General features: G+C 41.7%; 1 protein-coding gene and 1 long non-coding RNA gene across 2 annotated transcripts; both read right to left on the bottom strand.

Moving 5' to 3' along the window:
• Positions 1–8,203: 8,203 nt before the first annotated feature.
• LOC143298276 (protein GVQW3-like) lies at positions 8,204–9,288 on the bottom strand. The gene is made up of 2 exons (XM_076611093.1): positions 9,252–9,288; positions 8,204–8,523 (listed from the first exon to the last, which is right to left on the bottom strand). Exons 1-2 carry the CDS (start codon positions 9,286–9,288, stop codon positions 8,204–8,206), a joined length of 357 nt encoding a protein of 118 aa, XP_076467208.1.
• Positions 9,289–12,754: 3,466 nt separating this feature from the next.
• Positions 12,755–16,163, bottom strand: LOC143298056 (uncharacterized). The gene is made up of 3 exons (XR_013057346.1): positions 15,200–16,163; positions 14,372–14,528; positions 12,755–13,769 (listed from the first exon to the last, which is right to left on the bottom strand). It is a non-coding gene; the product is annotated as an uncharacterized LOC143298056 (long non-coding RNA).
• Between the last annotated feature and the right edge of the window lie 573 nt (positions 16,164–16,736).

The following is a 16,736-nucleotide window of genomic DNA, read 5'->3' as shown; positions in this document are numbered from 1 at the left end:
AACGACTATTGGCTTCAGCTCTGCTTCCAGATTCAGATCGCAGCTGACACAGGCAACATCAAGGCGATGTATGACGGCATCAAGCAGGCATTCGGCCCAACGCAAAAGAAAACTGCCCCTTTGAAATCAGCTACAGGGGAGGTGATTCAAGACAGAGAACAACAGATGGAGTGCTGGGTAGAACACTACACTGAGCTATATGCAAGGGAAAATGTAGTCACAGAAGATGCCCTGGATGCCATAGAGTGCCTACCAGAGCTGGAAGAGCTTGACAGAGAACCAGCCACAGATGAACTTAGCGAAGCCCTGGACTCTCTTGCCTCTGGCAAGGCACCAGGGAAAGACGGTATTCCCGCCGAAGTACTGAAGTGCTGCAAAGAGACACTCATCACTGAGTTGCATGAAATCCTCTGCCTCTGTTGGAGTGAAGGCGAAGTACCACAAGACATGAGGGATGCTAACGTCGTCACACTGTACAAAAACAAAGGTGACAGAAGCGATTGCAATAATTATCGCGGCATATCCCTCCTCAGCATCGTTGGGAAAGTCTTTGCACAAGTAGTACTGAAGAGGCTACAAGTACTTGCAGAGCAAGTCAAACCTGAATCGCAGTGCGGTTTCCGTGCCAACAGATCCACTATATACCTGATCTTCTCTCTCAAACAACTTCAGGAGAAATGTAGGGAGCAAAGGCAGCCACTCTTCGTTGCCTTCATAGACCTCACAAAGGCTTTCGATCTGGTCAGTAGGGATGGCCTCTTCAAGATCCTTCCCAAGATCGGATGTCCACCCAAACTTCTCAGCATCATCAGCTCCTTCCACGAAGACATGAAAGGCACCGTCGTCTTTGACGGCTCAACATCAGCTGCCTTCAACATACGGAGTGGAGTGAAACAGGGTTGCGTACTGGCTCCCAACCTGTTTGGAATCTTCTTTGCTGTGATGCTGAAACACGCATTTGGTCCTGCAGCCGAAGTATCTACCTCCGAACCAAGACAGATGGAAAGCTCTTCAACCTCTCCGGACTAAGAGCCAAGACTAAAGTCCAGCTGAGGTGCCTGCGTGACTTCCTCTTTGCAGACGACGCAGCAGTAACCGCCCACTCAGCCGAGGACCTACAGCAGCTCATGACTTGCTTCAGCGATGCCTGCCAAGACTTTGGGCTTACCATTAGCTTGAAGAAAACACAGGTCATGGGACAAGATGTTGACTCTCCCCCAGCCATCAGCATCAATGACCATGAACTGGATGTCGTCCACGACTTCGTTTATCTGGGCTCAACTATCTCAGATACCCTCTCACTTGACTTAGAGCTCAACAGGCGCATCGGCAATGCAGTTACCACTATGACCAGACTGACAAAGAAAGCATGGAACAACAGCAAGCTGACTGAGCACACAAAGATCGAGATCTACAGAGCCTGCGTCGTGAGTACCCTCCTGTGTGGCAGCGAGTCCTGGACATTGCGCGTCCGACAAGAGCGAAACTTCAATGCTTTTCACATGCGTAGCCTCCGACGCATTCTGAACATCACCTGGCAGGACAAGATCCCAAACAACACTGTCCTGGAAAGAGCTGGATGCGCCAGCATGTACACGCTGCTGAAACAGAGACGTATGCGCTGGCTCGGCCATGTCGTGCGCATGGACGACGGACGGATCCCTAAAGACCTCCTCTAAGGAGAACTTGTGCAGGGAAAACGTCCGACAGGCAGACCACAGCTGCGATTCAAAGACGTGTGCAAAAGGGACCTAAAAGCCTTGAACATCGACCAGAACAACTGGGAAGCAACAGCCCTCGAACGGTCGGCCTGGAGACAGACTGTGCAGAAAGGTCTTTCCAAGTTCGAAGAGACACTCGCTCAGCAGCACGAGGAAAAGAGAATGAGAAGAAAGGCTGCAGCCCAGGCAGACAGACCAGCGTCAGACTTCATCTGTGCCCCCTGCCGACAGGGACTGTCATTCCCGCGTCGGACTGGCCAGCCACACCCGATGCTGTACCAGAATAAACACCTAGAGCGCAACTCCATAGTCTTCCGAGACTGAAGGATGCCTACTATATATATACTGATCATTAACTTTCATTGTCTTCCAACTTATATGTCTACCCTCTTTGACAGACAACTGAAGTATTTAATGACGAGATTTATCTATCCATCAGTATCGCGATAGACAGTATAACATTTCTTATGTAATATGTCCATTATGCAGAAAATCAAAGAAAGATGTTCATTTTGTGCTTAATTCTTCAGAATTCCAGCAGATAGCAGTTTGTTCCAGAAATATACTTATTTAATTTAAGTTGGTTCTGTCCACGTCATCTACAAATGAAATTCACACTAAACAACTCACTTTTTTTTCTATTTACAAAGCGTTTAAACCTTGCAAGAAGAACATTCTGTGTGAATTCGTTCGCGACTTTCATTTACGAGTATCCCACTTTCTATTGCCTCTATGAATAAAAACATCTGTGTGTGTGTGTGTGTGTGTGTGTGTGTGTGTGCGTGCGTGCGTGCGTGCGTGTGCGTGCGTGTGTGTGTGTGTGTGCGTTTGTCCCTTCTGTCCTATCTCTCTTTTTCTTTCTATCGGTTCTATGTCTTTTGTCTGTCGATCTCTATCTCCCACTCTCCTTTCCCATCTCTCCCACATCCCTGTCTCTTTCTGTTAACCCCCTGTCCCCATAATTAGCATCTCCCGACAGACCCAACTCACCGCCTTTCCCTTTAGCCCTCAATATGATGTGAAGGAGAAGTCCTTCGCTTTGCTTCTCCTGCTCTCCCCTTCTCCCTGTATCAGCCATCTTCACACCTCCGTGTTACAGCTGTGTCAAGTTTCCCGTGCAGAGGCAAGATGGTGACCCGAGATAGAAGGCCATAAAGGCACGCGGCTTTCATACCAATCTCCTGCCGTTTAATGTATGCGGTCCTATCTTCCAGTCATCGCCCACCCGTCCATAGCTTCTCTCCGTGGGCCCGATAACAAAGTAACAGGGATGTCAAGCGCACATCTCAAGAGATCAAACATTTTGAGGCACGCTTGCTCGCGTAATACACACACACACACACACACACACACACACACACATATATATATATATATATATATATATATATATATATATATACTGATCATTAACTTTCATTGTCTTCCAACTTATATGTCTACGCTCTTTTGACAGACATACTTTGTTGCTGCTTTTCCGCGTGCTCCCGTGTGTGTGTGTGTGTGTGTGTGTGTGTGTGTGTGAATGTGTGTGTGAATGTTTGAGTGTGTAAGCGGTTGTGTGAAAATGTGTCTGTGCGTTTGTACATGTGCGCGAGCGCACATACGTAGGCGTTATGAGTTTGACGAAAACGTCTATTGTGTTTTCATGACTATTTTCTCTCATCTTTGGAAAAATTAATATGTATAAGGAAAAGAAATAAAATCGATAATGAAAATAATAAATTAATAAAGAAAAACGTTTCCTACACGAAACACCAATACGCTAATAGTGGTGCACCCCAAGGTTCAGTGCTGTCACCCTTTCTTTTTACTCTGTGCACAGCTGACTTATGAAGTTGCAAATAATCCTGACCAATCATCAAGTTCAATGATGGATTTTTAACTGATGGCAATAACACAAAGTACAGACAGAAAATCGTAAATTTTGTCACATGGTGCGATGGAAACTTCATTAAGTTAAACGTTACTAAAACACATTATTGATTACAGGAATGAGAAACCCAGAGGAAATGAAATTATCATAAAGGGAGCGGTGGTTGAACAGGTTGATACTAACAAGTTCCTTGGTGCAATTCTGGACACCATGTTATCATCGAATGAAAATTCTACTGCACCAGTAAAAAAACAAAAACAAAACAAAACAAAAAAAACAGTAAATAGCCAATTAGAAAATTAAGATCGTTCGATGTAGGCAACCAGACACTACAAATGTTTTATTGTTCTGATGTTTCTAGTGTTTTGTTTTATGGTTCGCGGGAACGCGACCAAACAAGACAAAGACCCACTCGACAAACTAATTAGAAAAGCCGGCGGGGTGGTGGGCAGAAAACAGACAGTTATGACGACATGTACCGAAAAAAGATAGCAGATAAAATTCATACCCTCTTTTCTCGGACTTCAACAACAAACGGGTGGACAGAAGCGGTAGGTTTCTAGCACCCCGCGCAAGAACAACATATTACTTTCTTTCTTTTTTATCCCCACAGCTATCCGTAAACAGAACTTTAGCAGGCAGGACACACACTACTGATATATCTCTTGGTGTGTGTTGCTGTGTGTGTGAGTGTGTGTGTGTGTGTGTGTGTGTGTGTGTGTCTGTCTGTCTGTCTGTCTGTCTGTCTGTCTGTCTCTGTATGTGTCTGTGTGTCTCTATGTGTGTGTCTTTCTGTGTGTCTGTGCCTGTGTGTCCGTGTCTATGTGTGTGTGTGTGTGTGTGTGTGTGTGTGTGTGTGTGTGTTTGTTTTTGATAAAGAAAGCTGGTGTACTTAAAATGGAAATCTTACCCACAGAAGACCTTGTTAAATGTTTCTCTTACAGTGGATGCTCACATATTTGTTCAATATCATATTTTCATTATTATGTTTTTGCAATTTGATTCTTTAGTTTAAACTACTGCAATATGAAAGTGAACATCTTAGTTACAAAGGACCTTTTTAAATGTTTACCTGCAGTAGATGTCTGCATATTTGTGCAGCATCATATTTTAACTATCATGAGTGCAATGCCTTTTTTTTTTTTTTTTTTTTAGTAATCATGCCATTTAGAAATACATAATGATCACAGAGAAACATTTCAAATTCTGAAATCGTGTTTCTTAAAATACATGTTATTTTTTACGATTGTGTTCTAGGGGGTGGGGGTGGGGGGAGCGAGGGGGGGACTCTGTCTGTCTATGTATGTGTGACTGGGTGTGCATGTGTGTGCGCATGTATGGTGGGAGAAGAGGACTTGGGGGTAGGGGTGGTAAATCTAGCTGCTGTTGTATTATTTGCTTGTATGTGTTTAGCTTTATACGTGTTGCTTGTTTATCGTTGGTCCAGCCTTTGTCATGGGGTGTGTGCGGTGGACTCGGCTGTAGACTGAGATATTGAGTGGGTAAGTGACGAGCCTGTGGATGCACACTTAATTTCCATGTGGATAAAAAAAAGAAGATGTATTGTAATTCACACACACGCGCCCACACACACACACACACACACACGCACACACACACACACACACACACACACACACACACACGAAATGACGCGCACACGACCTCTCTCTCTCTCTCTCTCTCGCTCGCTCGCTCTCTCTCTTTCTCTCTCTCCAGTATGTGGATATCAAAGTTCCGGAGACGGGAATTGCGGTGACTCGTCAGACGACACTGACAGTGGAAATTTCACATGCATGTGAACAGAGATCGGGTTTCGTCCTGCTTACACCCCTATCTGGCCTCCCCATCTCCAGTCCCCACCCCTTCCCTACCTTCAACACATCCAGTTGAACAATGAACGATAAAGCCATGCCATTCTGATTCCCTCACACTTCTACCAATCATCAAAGATCTGTGCAATAAAAAAAGTGTGAGAAAGTTCGCACAAGCATTCAGTAAAGTAAAGAACATTAAATTTTGTTCTGAAGTTGTCAGGAGATGCAAACACCCAGTGTTGTCAGCTGCTATTTTAAGTGTACGCGCGCAAAAACGCACACGCGCAGAGAGGGGTGTTCGAACAAGCAGACAGAGATGCAGACACAGAGAATCAGATACATACATACATACATATATACATATATATATATATATATATATATATGTGTGTGTGTGTGTGTGTGTGTGTGTGTGTGTGTACATATATGATATATAGAGAGAGACAGAGACAGAGCCAAAGTGACAGAGACAGACACACTGGTAATATGGTTGATTTAAATCATTTCAATACACGGCCTTTTCAAAGCCAGACAAGGTCTGTGCGAAAAAGAAGTCGTTATCACCACCATTAAAACCATTATTAAAGGGATAATAATCCGCCCTTGTGTGTGATCACAACTCTCTCTCTCTCTCTCTCTCTCTCTCTCTCTCTCTCTCTCTCACTCGCTCGCTTCAATAGTTGAATTTGTTAATGTCAAGCAATACCAATGACGTACATAATTTTTCGGTATTCTTATATAAGGCATTCAAATTAAGAGAAATTGTTACTTCATAAACAGTTATAATGTATTTTTTGTTGTCTATATATTTACACGGATACAATGCACGGTTTGTTGTCTATATTAATGCTTATTTGTTTATGTGTTTTCGCTGAGTTGTATTATGTTTACGTATACCCCCTTCACTAGGGGCTGTGGCCTGATTGTGAATAAACCATTCCAAATTCACTCGCTCGCTTGTGTATATGTATGTGCTCTGTGTGTGTGTGTGTGTGTGTGTGTGTGTGTGTGTCTGTCTGTCTGTCTGTGCATGTGCTTGTGTGTGTGTGTGAGTGTGTGTGTGTGTGTGTGTGTGTGTATGCCCTGATGGCACACAAGCAGTCTGACCTCCGGATCACCGCCGACAAATCGCTGAAGCAGTCCGACTCTTTGGTCTCACCACCAGTCAAGGCAAAACTGAGGTTCTGCTCCAGTCTGCCTTTCTAAATGCAGCCCGTTGCCACTCCATTTCCACTGATAGAACAGAACTGGAGACTGTAGGGGATTACCTCGGAGGTATCATCTCCACTGACGTTCCCTCGAGAAAGGGATCAAGACCAGGATCTGCAAAGCAAGCAAAACACTTTGTAGACTGAGATCCAGAGTACGGAACCATCACAACATCCAGCTATCAACCTAGCTGAAAGTATACAAGACAGTCGTTATATCCGGCCCACTCTGTGGTTGTGAGACCTGGACTTTGTACAGAAGACATCAGGCTTCTTGAGCACTTTCACATGCACAGCCTGTGCACAATCCTCAACATACGATGGCATGACAAGGTCACAAACCTACAGATCCTGGACACAGCAAAGGCCACAAGCATCGAAGCCATCGTATTAAAACCCCAGCTTCGTTGGACATGCCACGTCATCCGAATGGATGACTTCAGAATCCCCAAGCATCTCTTCTAGGGTGAATTCTGCCTTTAAATAAAAGCGAGGATAGCCCCCAGAACTCTATAAAGACTGTGTGAAGGTCAATACTGTGCATGCTTGAATTTTCTAAGGCAATCGCACAGGACAGGACCAGCTGGCGTGCTCTGAGAAAGCAAGCACAACTTTGACAACTTTGAGAAGAACCGCTGTACCAACATCGCCGAGGCACGCGAGAAAAGGAAGGCAGCAGCGGCAGCAATGGCCAAAGAGCCCGATCAGTTTCCCTTCCCTAACTGCAGACAACCATGGAGATCGAAACTGGGACTCCATATCCACTTGCAAGTCCACACCAAACGAGAATGACTCAAACATGCATAGATGTAATCGTCGGACACGAGGGGCTACCAAGATGTACGAGAGATGTTCATTAAAGATTTCTCCTGTCTCACTTCCCATGGACTGAGAGGAACTAAACTTGGCACATATAGTTTTCTCTCTGCACTAGTGCTATCCAGAGTGACACACTTGTCCCATCGCTTTATGCAGCTGTGAAGACCTTGTCTGTAGTAGTGTCCAGGTTACGCCAGAAGCCACAAATTGACCTCGAAAATAAGCGTTTCATCGTCTGGGAAGTACATGCCCTTCAAAAATGACTTAATGGTTGAAAAAAGGTACGAGGTCGGGAGAGTAAGGGGGCGAGGAAAGATCCCATAGCCACAGGGCCGTGCTTCTGTCTGGGCAACATGCGAGTTGTGAACTGGGACGTTGTCTTGCAGGAGGCGGACACTTTTAGTCAGCATACCACGCCTCTCGATTTTGATTGACTCTCGCAATTCCTGCAGCAATAAAGCATAGTATGTCCCGGTAATCGTGGTACCCTTTGCTAGGAAGTCCATCATCACTGCTACTCGCTGGTCCCAAAAGACAGTGAGCAAGACCTTGCCAACCGACGGTTGGACAGGTGCCTTCTACGGAGGTGGTTAGTCAAAGTGTTTCCATTGCTTCAACTGAGCTTTAGTCTCCAGATTTATCTGTCGAAGAAGTCCTCCTGGTTTTCTTGGAACATGGCCAAAGAGCCTGGGAGCACGTGACTCATTCTTCTTCTGGAAAGGTGTGAGCCATCGGGGAAGCCATCGTGCAGACAACTTCCGGTCATGGATGAGTTGGGGTTTTTTCCACAGACCCCGCACTGATCTTCACATCTTGGGCTAGTTGGTGAATGATCAAGCGGCGAAACTCTAAAATGGCGGCCTCCACTTGCCGGATGGTGTCTTCATCAATGGCGGACTGTGGTCGCCCGGGAATGGGAGCCGTTTCCAACGATATCCGATCATACTTGAACTGACGATGCCAGTGCTTGACTACGTCATGCGATGGGGCATCCTCCCCATAAGTCTCTTTCATCTCATCGAATGTCTCACTTGGTGTGCAGTCTCTCAAGTAGAGAAACTTAATGACCACTCTGCATTCAACTGACTCCATTATCACACCTTACTCAACCACTGCACCTGTGAAAGAGAAACTGTTATGAGTTCAGAGATGCAAAGTACCACGGGAACTATAGAGATATGTATCATTATACATATGCAATTTCAGCCTCACACAATAAACGGAGGTAAGTCAGGGGAAATCTTTAATGAACATCTCTCGTATGTATGTATATATGCATATATGTATACATTTATGTTTGTATGCATGTATGTATAATCATGTCTCTCTTGCTTGCTCGTGTATATGTGTGTTGTCTTTGTGTGTGTGTGTGTGTGTGTGTGTGTGTGTGTGTGTGTGTGTGAGCGTGCATGCATGTGTGTGTGTTTGCGTGTGTCTGTGTTTGCATGTGTATGTATGTATGCATGTATGTATGTATGTATGTTTAGCTGTCGGGAGCGTGATACACTCTCTATGGACTTCCACAATGTAGTTATCACCGTATACAGAAACAAAACAAAAAAATGCAGACCGCTCAAACTAACTGAGGAATCGCTGTGCTTTCTATCACGGGAAAAAATCTTGCTTGAATCCTCAACAGGTTAACTCCCACCATCACAGATTCCTACCTCCCACACAGCCATGTGTGACTTTAGAGCAAAGCGGGTGTGACACGGTATTCGTCTGGAGGCACCTCTAGGAGAAATGCAGTGACACTGAGCAGAAAACGCAATGGACTATCCTTGAGAAGCCATCCGCCAAAAGTCCTCACCATGGTCATACAGCTCCACAAGGATAGGCTCGGCCATTGTTGTGGCATGCATTGTTGCCCCTGCATGGATTGTTGCCAGCTACAACACGTGCAGCCCGCCCGCACACATTTGTTGCCCCTTTGCATTGGTGCTGTTGTGAGGAGTGAGGAGTTGTGACGTAACTTTTACGACACAGCCTTGAGTCGTTGAAAGGCTGTGCCCTCGCAGATAAGATTACACACACACACACACACGCACACACACACATTCACATACAAACACACAGACACACTCACTCACACACGAACAGTGACAGTTGCCAAACATGACCAGTTTACTCTTAACATTTACGGTCGACTCAAGATCCTAAACCCACTGGGTGAAAAGTTGTGACGTAACTTTTGCGACCCAGCGTTGTGTCGTTGAAGGGCTCTCAGATAAGATAGCACACACATCCGCACACACTAAACATGCAAACATGCACACACACTCACACATATACACACACACGCCAAATACACCCACACATATACCCCCATCCGTCCACCACACACCCCTTCTACATAAACAGAAATGTACTCTCAAACACACACACACGGAAAACACACACGCATACACTCACACAAACAAGCACACAGCACTCATACGCGCGTGCACACACGAACACACGCATACAACAACAACAACAACAGCAACCGTGCAGAGGGGCAACAATACGTGCAGTGAAGCATGTATTGTCGCCGGCAACAATACATGAAGGGGCGACAATACATGCCGCAACAGGCCATGTCAGACGCGAAAATGACCTCTCCCTTACAACGGGGTGAAACAAGATAGCGTTCTAGCCCCCACGCTGTTCTCCATTTTCTTCAGCATGATGCTAAAACGAGCCATTTGAGACCAGGATGAAGCAGAAGTGGTCAATATCCACTTCTGCGCTGATGGAAACTTTTTCAACCTGCATCGACTGCGAGCCTGCACCCACACTAACAAAAATCATTGTTCATTCTCAGTGGTCATTGATGGTAAATGATCAGCAGTGCTCAGTGGTCACTAGTGGTCACTTGTCATCAGTGGACACCTTTGATCATGTGTGTGTGTGTGTGTGTGTGTTGTGTATGTATTTGTGTGTGTGTGTGTGTGTGTGTGTTGTGTATGTATTTGTGTGTGTGTGCGTGTGTGTGCGTGTGTGTGTGTGTGTGTGTGTGTGTGCGTGTGTGTGTGTGTGATAATCGTGTGTTTTTATGTGTCGGGTCTGGCCTGGATACATTTGTTTGTCGGTTGAGAGTGTTTCTAAGATTGCAAATTGTTGCATGTGTGTGTGTGTGTGTGTGTGTGTGTGTGTGTGTGTGTGTGTGTGCCCGCGCGTGCGTGCGTGCGTGCGTGTGTGTGTTTGTATGTGTGTGTGTTTGTGTGTGTGTGTGTGTGTGTGTCTGCACGCTTGTGTCGGTGCGCATGTGTAGGTGCGCGCGAGTTCGTTGAGCATGGCCCATTATCGTTCTTGTTTTAATTTCAATCAGTTGCCTTCTATGTATTTCTCTTCACTAAATTTTATTGTATTTACTCATTTGCTTGATTTTTTTAATACTAACACAGCACAAAATAGTACTCACAATGTGGAAATAATGGTGTTAACGTCGTCGTCAGTCGTCTGCATCTGGTAGCGATCAGTAGCGGTCAGTAGTCATCGGTGAGTGGTGTTCTTCGGTGAGTACAGTTTAGCGGTGGTCAGTGGTCAGCAGAGGTCTCTGATCAATAGAGGTCAATGGTGTGAAGTGGCCAGTAGTGGTCAGTCAGTGTGCAGTAGTTTTCGGTAATCAGTTGTGGTCAGCGATGGTCAATGGTATTAATTACAGATACGAGAAAGTAACGCAATCAGCACTTTTGGGTTGTAGTCAATAGTGATCAGCATTGGTCCTAGACCTGGCGGAATATTGTCCTCGGGGAAATAGACAATGAAATGTAAATTTGGGAGAACATAGGGCTGGCTCTTGCACTTATGTGAGCGTGTGCGCGCACGCGCACATGTGTGTGTGTGTGTGTGTGTGTGCGTGCGTGTGTGTGTGCTGCCGATGATAGAACTTTTTTTTGTTAATAAACATTTTTATTCAAGTTTAACATTTAATGAATGCATACATACATTACATACATACAGGCGGACATACAAAAATTGAATTTGTAATTATCAATAATATTACTAATTATACATTATTTAAACTATAAAGCAGGAAAACAACAACACAGCATTGTTTTTAAACAGAAAAAAAACAGAAATAAAGTCATATGCACTGCATAAAAAAGTAAATAAATGAAAGGAAAATATTTATTTAAAAAAAGAACAAAAAAGAACAAACATTACATTCATGGTTGTCATTCCTCCTTCTCCTCGTTGCCTTCCATCATTTTTATGTATGGGTACCATTTTCTAGAAAATGCTATGGACATCATTTCCATCGAGTGTATATATTTTTCGGTTTTGTATATGTTTCTTGGGTCTGTAAGGAAGTACTTTATACATGGTTTGATTTTATTTATTCTGCATTTATAGATGAAATGTTTCGCCACTAGAATGATATAGTCAAACATTTCATCTGTTTTTGTAATATCATCATTTCCAAATAATACTAGCTCTATATTCAACTTTAAATTTGCACAATTTTCACACTTTTCCTTCAAGACATTTTCTAAGTCCCCCAAAAAGAGATGAGTAAATGTACAGTGCCATAAATAGTGTTGAATTGTGTCTGTCATTTTTACAGAAATTGCACATGTCGCTATTTGTTATTCCCATTTTTTTAAGTATTTTGTTTGTAACCAATATACCATGACATATTCTAATCTGGAACCATTTCAATTTTACTTCCTTATGTTTTTCACTTGTTTCATAGTCGTATCCCAGTTTATTGCAATATCTAGTTTTTGCTCCCACTTGATAAAAGAATTTATATTATATATAAAAATCGGTTCAAGTAATATATCATAATATATTTTAAATCCTTTCTTGACTTCTTAGCTATTATCTGCAGTGCTTTTGGTTCTTTATTGCATGTTTTATCTGTGATAGTAATATTGTTTGTGCTTAACTTTTAATGGAGCGTATAAATCCCATATACAGTAAGTAATTAACTTTAACATCATATTTTTCTGTGAAATCTTAATGACTAAGGAAGCACCCGCTTTCGTCTACAATATCTCTAACCAGGAAAATACCTTTACTTGTCCAGTTTTTTAAATAAACTGTCTTATTACCAACTTTAAATTTATCGTTATGAAAAAGTGGTTCTACAAGTGCCTCTTGTGCTTCTTTTAACTTAACATGTTTTGTAAAATTCACATATGCCCAATATACATCTTTCCAGAATCTATTACATTCAACGTTACAAATTTTCTTGGTCCATACAGATCCAGGGTGTTGATTCCTGGGCATTTGACTAAGAGTAATTTTTTTCCACTTTGCTGTTCCTGTGTGTAGTTTCCTAACCCATGATATTTTTAGAGCCTCTATGTACTTTTGTATATGTGACCCTCCACCACGAAATGAGTCGCTTTGCACCAGAGGTCGATTTTTAGTTATTGGTATATCATAAATCTGCAATAAATGACCTTTACAGCGAAAAAAAAAGTTTGTAAATCGGATGATTCTGTGAAAAGTTATTGTGATTTGAAGTTCTAAAGTCGCAAAAGTAACGAACTGAGAAATCAAGGCCGAAAAGTTTTGGAACATGTTCATAGCAACCACATATTTCTAAGCAAGATATGTTCATGAAATTTGGCACACACATAGTTAGTGGCAATATCCACAATTGCACAAAATTTGAAAGAAAAATATTGAGTGTATTTGATTTTATTCAAATAAGAATTTTCTAATTTTTTTGGAAAGAATTGCAACTGAAGTATTAGTACACTTACTTTTTAATCAGCTCAACATGACTAAAAACCTTCCAGTTTTAAGATCAGTTTTGTTGTGGTGTTGTTTGTGGTCCAATTACTATGAAACTTTTGCTATGTACAGTATGTGTACTAAAATTTATGCCAGATTAGAGGTAAAAAATGCTAAATCATGATGCCGAATCCTGTGATTGTTGTAATTCAATGTGCTCACTGGCTTAGTGTGCTTGTGATATTACCATAATCCATACAACAAGCACAACAAAATAACAAAAAAGATCCACACAACAAAACTGCTCATACAAAAGGTACAAGTTCATGTGTGTTTTATCCCAGCATAGCATCAAATGAAATACATTTCATAATCCAAATGAACACTTCAAACACTTCATCTGCAAAGAAAACCTACTTGTCAAACCCATACTTAACACAATAAAGACACACAACCTCATCAAACAAACACTCAATCTGCTAAAAAAAAATAAAAATAAAAAATAAAAATAAAAAAATGTGCAGATATGTGGCACAGGTAATCAATTCTTGTGGTACAAAGTGTCATCAGGGTGGATGGTGTTGATATTGAACCTTCTTCCTCCACTCTTTTTTCTCCACCGGTGGTGTCAGTATGTTCCAAAAATGCATGGTTTATCCTGAAACAGTTTGTTATGTAATACTTCTTTATCTCTTTTCATTTCCTTTGTTTTGAATTATTTTCTATATGTTCTAAAGTTTATTCATTAATGCCTTAAATATCAACAGTAATTTCAGTTTTGTACATTTACATCACAGCTTTCATTCTTTACACAGGACTTTACAAAATGCTTTACTTCTAGTTCTATGTATTTTATCAGAAAATAAAAAAAGAATACACTTATGATATATATATATATATATATATATATATATATATATATATATATATATATATATATATATATCATAATATAATCAGACAAAGCAGTTTACTGATAATAAAAGTATGAAATAGTGATTATTAATGCTGTATCACTATGAGTATCAGTGTGCATATCAGTGTGCATGTGCATGACATGCTGCAATCCATTAAGTTACTTTACGCATAGTGGCATGTCAAGCACATGCACACTTATATCATTTATGTAAATGTCTGTGCAAAAGTTTACAATTCCATACATGTACATCTAGACAAAGTTTGTAAAAAGAAACTAAGTTTGCACACTTCATGGTAAATTTATACTATAAATCATAGTACATTAACAGTTGACTCACTCACTCATAGATAGTTCACCAGCAGACAGTTCTTTAGTTGACAGTGTAGTTAGTTTGGTGGTGTTGCCTCTCCTTCTGATGACATGACTTGCCAGCAGTGATATCAGAATTATTCATTGGTGTACAGGCAGGCATATAAAGTACCATCATATCTTTCAGGGCTGAAAAAGAAATTGAACTATTAGTAATACTGTTAGCATTTACTGTTGACACAACTCTATATTTATTTAAAACAACACACACACACACACACACACACACACACACACCAACCTGACACACATTCACATAAAATATCCATTGAAGCAAATTCTGTGAAACTGAAAACTGTTCATAATGTCATGCCCCTGAACCTCCCCTTGCTCAGTTAAATGGTTAAACTGTGAAGGGACAGTGTGTGTGTGTGTGTGTGTGTGTGTGTGTGTGTGTGTGTGTGTGTGTGTGTGTGTGAGTGAGTATGTGACTCACTGTGTGACACACATTGTGTATGTATGTGTGTGTGTGTGAGTGTGTGTGTGTGTGTGAGTGACATGTATACACACTGTGTCACACATTGTGTGTGTGTGTGTGTGTGTGTGTGTGTGTGTGTGTGTGTGTGTGTGTGTGTGTGTGTGTGTGTGAGAGATCTTTTAATTTACATTCTGTTAATTTCCTCAGATTCACTTTATTCTTTTAATCATTTTTATTCCACATGTCAAACAGTGAATTCCTGTTCCAATGTAAGACAATAAATCAGTCTTGAGTCAATCATTGTTAAAGAAATTATTATCAACTGATTATACCATCATTACATTTCAGTATTTGTCAATGTGGGTAAAATAAGAAAGCTTACCTTCAGACACTTCAGCTATATCCAGTCCCCCAGTCACTTTGCTTGCACATTCCTTGTGTGAGCTGTGAGAAACCCAGGTCTATCACTTCAGTGCAGCAAGTCAGTTTCACTTGTTTCCATGTCAGTCACAACACTGATGGCACCTGGTGCATGTGATTTCGGCAATTACAGGCGAAGGCTTCCAATCTTTCTGTATCTAGTGCAAATGTTGATTCGTCATCTACATCAAAATTAATATTATTGTTGATGAAAACTGAACGACAATCCTGCGTCGTCTGCTTTCGAAATCAGCGTTGCCTTCGTGTTCACTGAGATCGATTTCATGAACGGTCAGTTCCATCAATGAAGTACTGGGTTAGAAACTCACAAATGTCGTCTTCTTCATTGAATGGCAAAATGTGTGCAGCGCAAGTGTATCTTGTCAGGAAATCGCCAAGTCAATCTTGAAAACGTGCTTCCGAACCCTGCGACCATGTTTATTTGAGCTAGCGTGCTGAATGGCTGGTTTCGTCACGTGGCCTCTCTCGGCCAATGACAGAGGGGATTTTCCTTCATAGTGACGCATTGTTTACGTAGTGTATCCTTATTTTGAAAGCGACGATTCGTTCGTAGTTAAAAAAATCAACCAATGAGAAGGACATAGATTGAAAGAGACGGACTTGACCTTTAAAACAATGTATGATTCGACCGGTCGATTCCAAGAGATGACGGAGGGCAAGCTTGTCAAAGTTGATCGATTTCGCGAAGTCATAGGCGATCAGAATGACGGGTTAGGCATTTTAAGCACACTTTTAAGGCAAAAGAAGACACAGTTATGCCTAGATACTTCAATATGAGATAAAAGAAAGCCTAAAGTTTACTATGAAGTCAAAATCTGAAAATCGACAACCTGACCCCCACCCGCCTAAAATCGCCGCTAGCGGGAAAGTTGGTCAGGGACAAAGCGACTCATTCCGTGGTGGAGGGTCACATATTTGGAATGCCCAAACCTCCATTTCCAACATTATGTACTGTACATTTTCTTTTAATCTTATCTGTTTTATCATCCCATATAAATTCATAGCACAGTTTCTGCAGTTGATTTATCTCTTTGACCGGGGGATTGGGGAGAAGAATCCATAAGTAAATGAGTTTTGAAAGTGTAAGTGATTTTAAAATAGCAATTCTATCGAGGGGTGTATACATATACGCTTTGACCAAATCTTGAAAAGCTTCTTAACTTCTATCAGTTTATCTCCTGTATTCACTTCCGTTATTTTTGATAAATCTTCTGTGAACCAGATGCCTAAAAGTTTATATTTTGGGGGGTTCCATTTGATTTTCTTTTCTCGTAAATACCGGTGTTTTGAGTTCTTCATTGTCCCTAACCAGACATTCAATGTTTTATCATAGTTAATTTTTAGCCCTGAAAATTCTTCAAATCCCTCTAGTGTTTCAAACAACTTTTCATACGATTCTTTATCTCCTTCTAATGTGAATGTCGTATCATCAGCAAACTGACTAATTTAAAGATGGTATCTAAGAGATTTATACCTTT

This window comes from Babylonia areolata, chromosome 23 (genome assembly GCF_041734735.1).
Source record: "Babylonia areolata isolate BAREFJ2019XMU chromosome 23, ASM4173473v1, whole genome shotgun sequence".
Classification (NCBI taxonomy): Eukaryota; Metazoa; Mollusca; class Gastropoda; order Neogastropoda; family Buccinidae; genus Babylonia; species Babylonia areolata.
The sequence above is the reverse complement of the archived record's forward strand: the minus strand, read 5'-3'. Positions and strand labels throughout refer to the sequence as shown.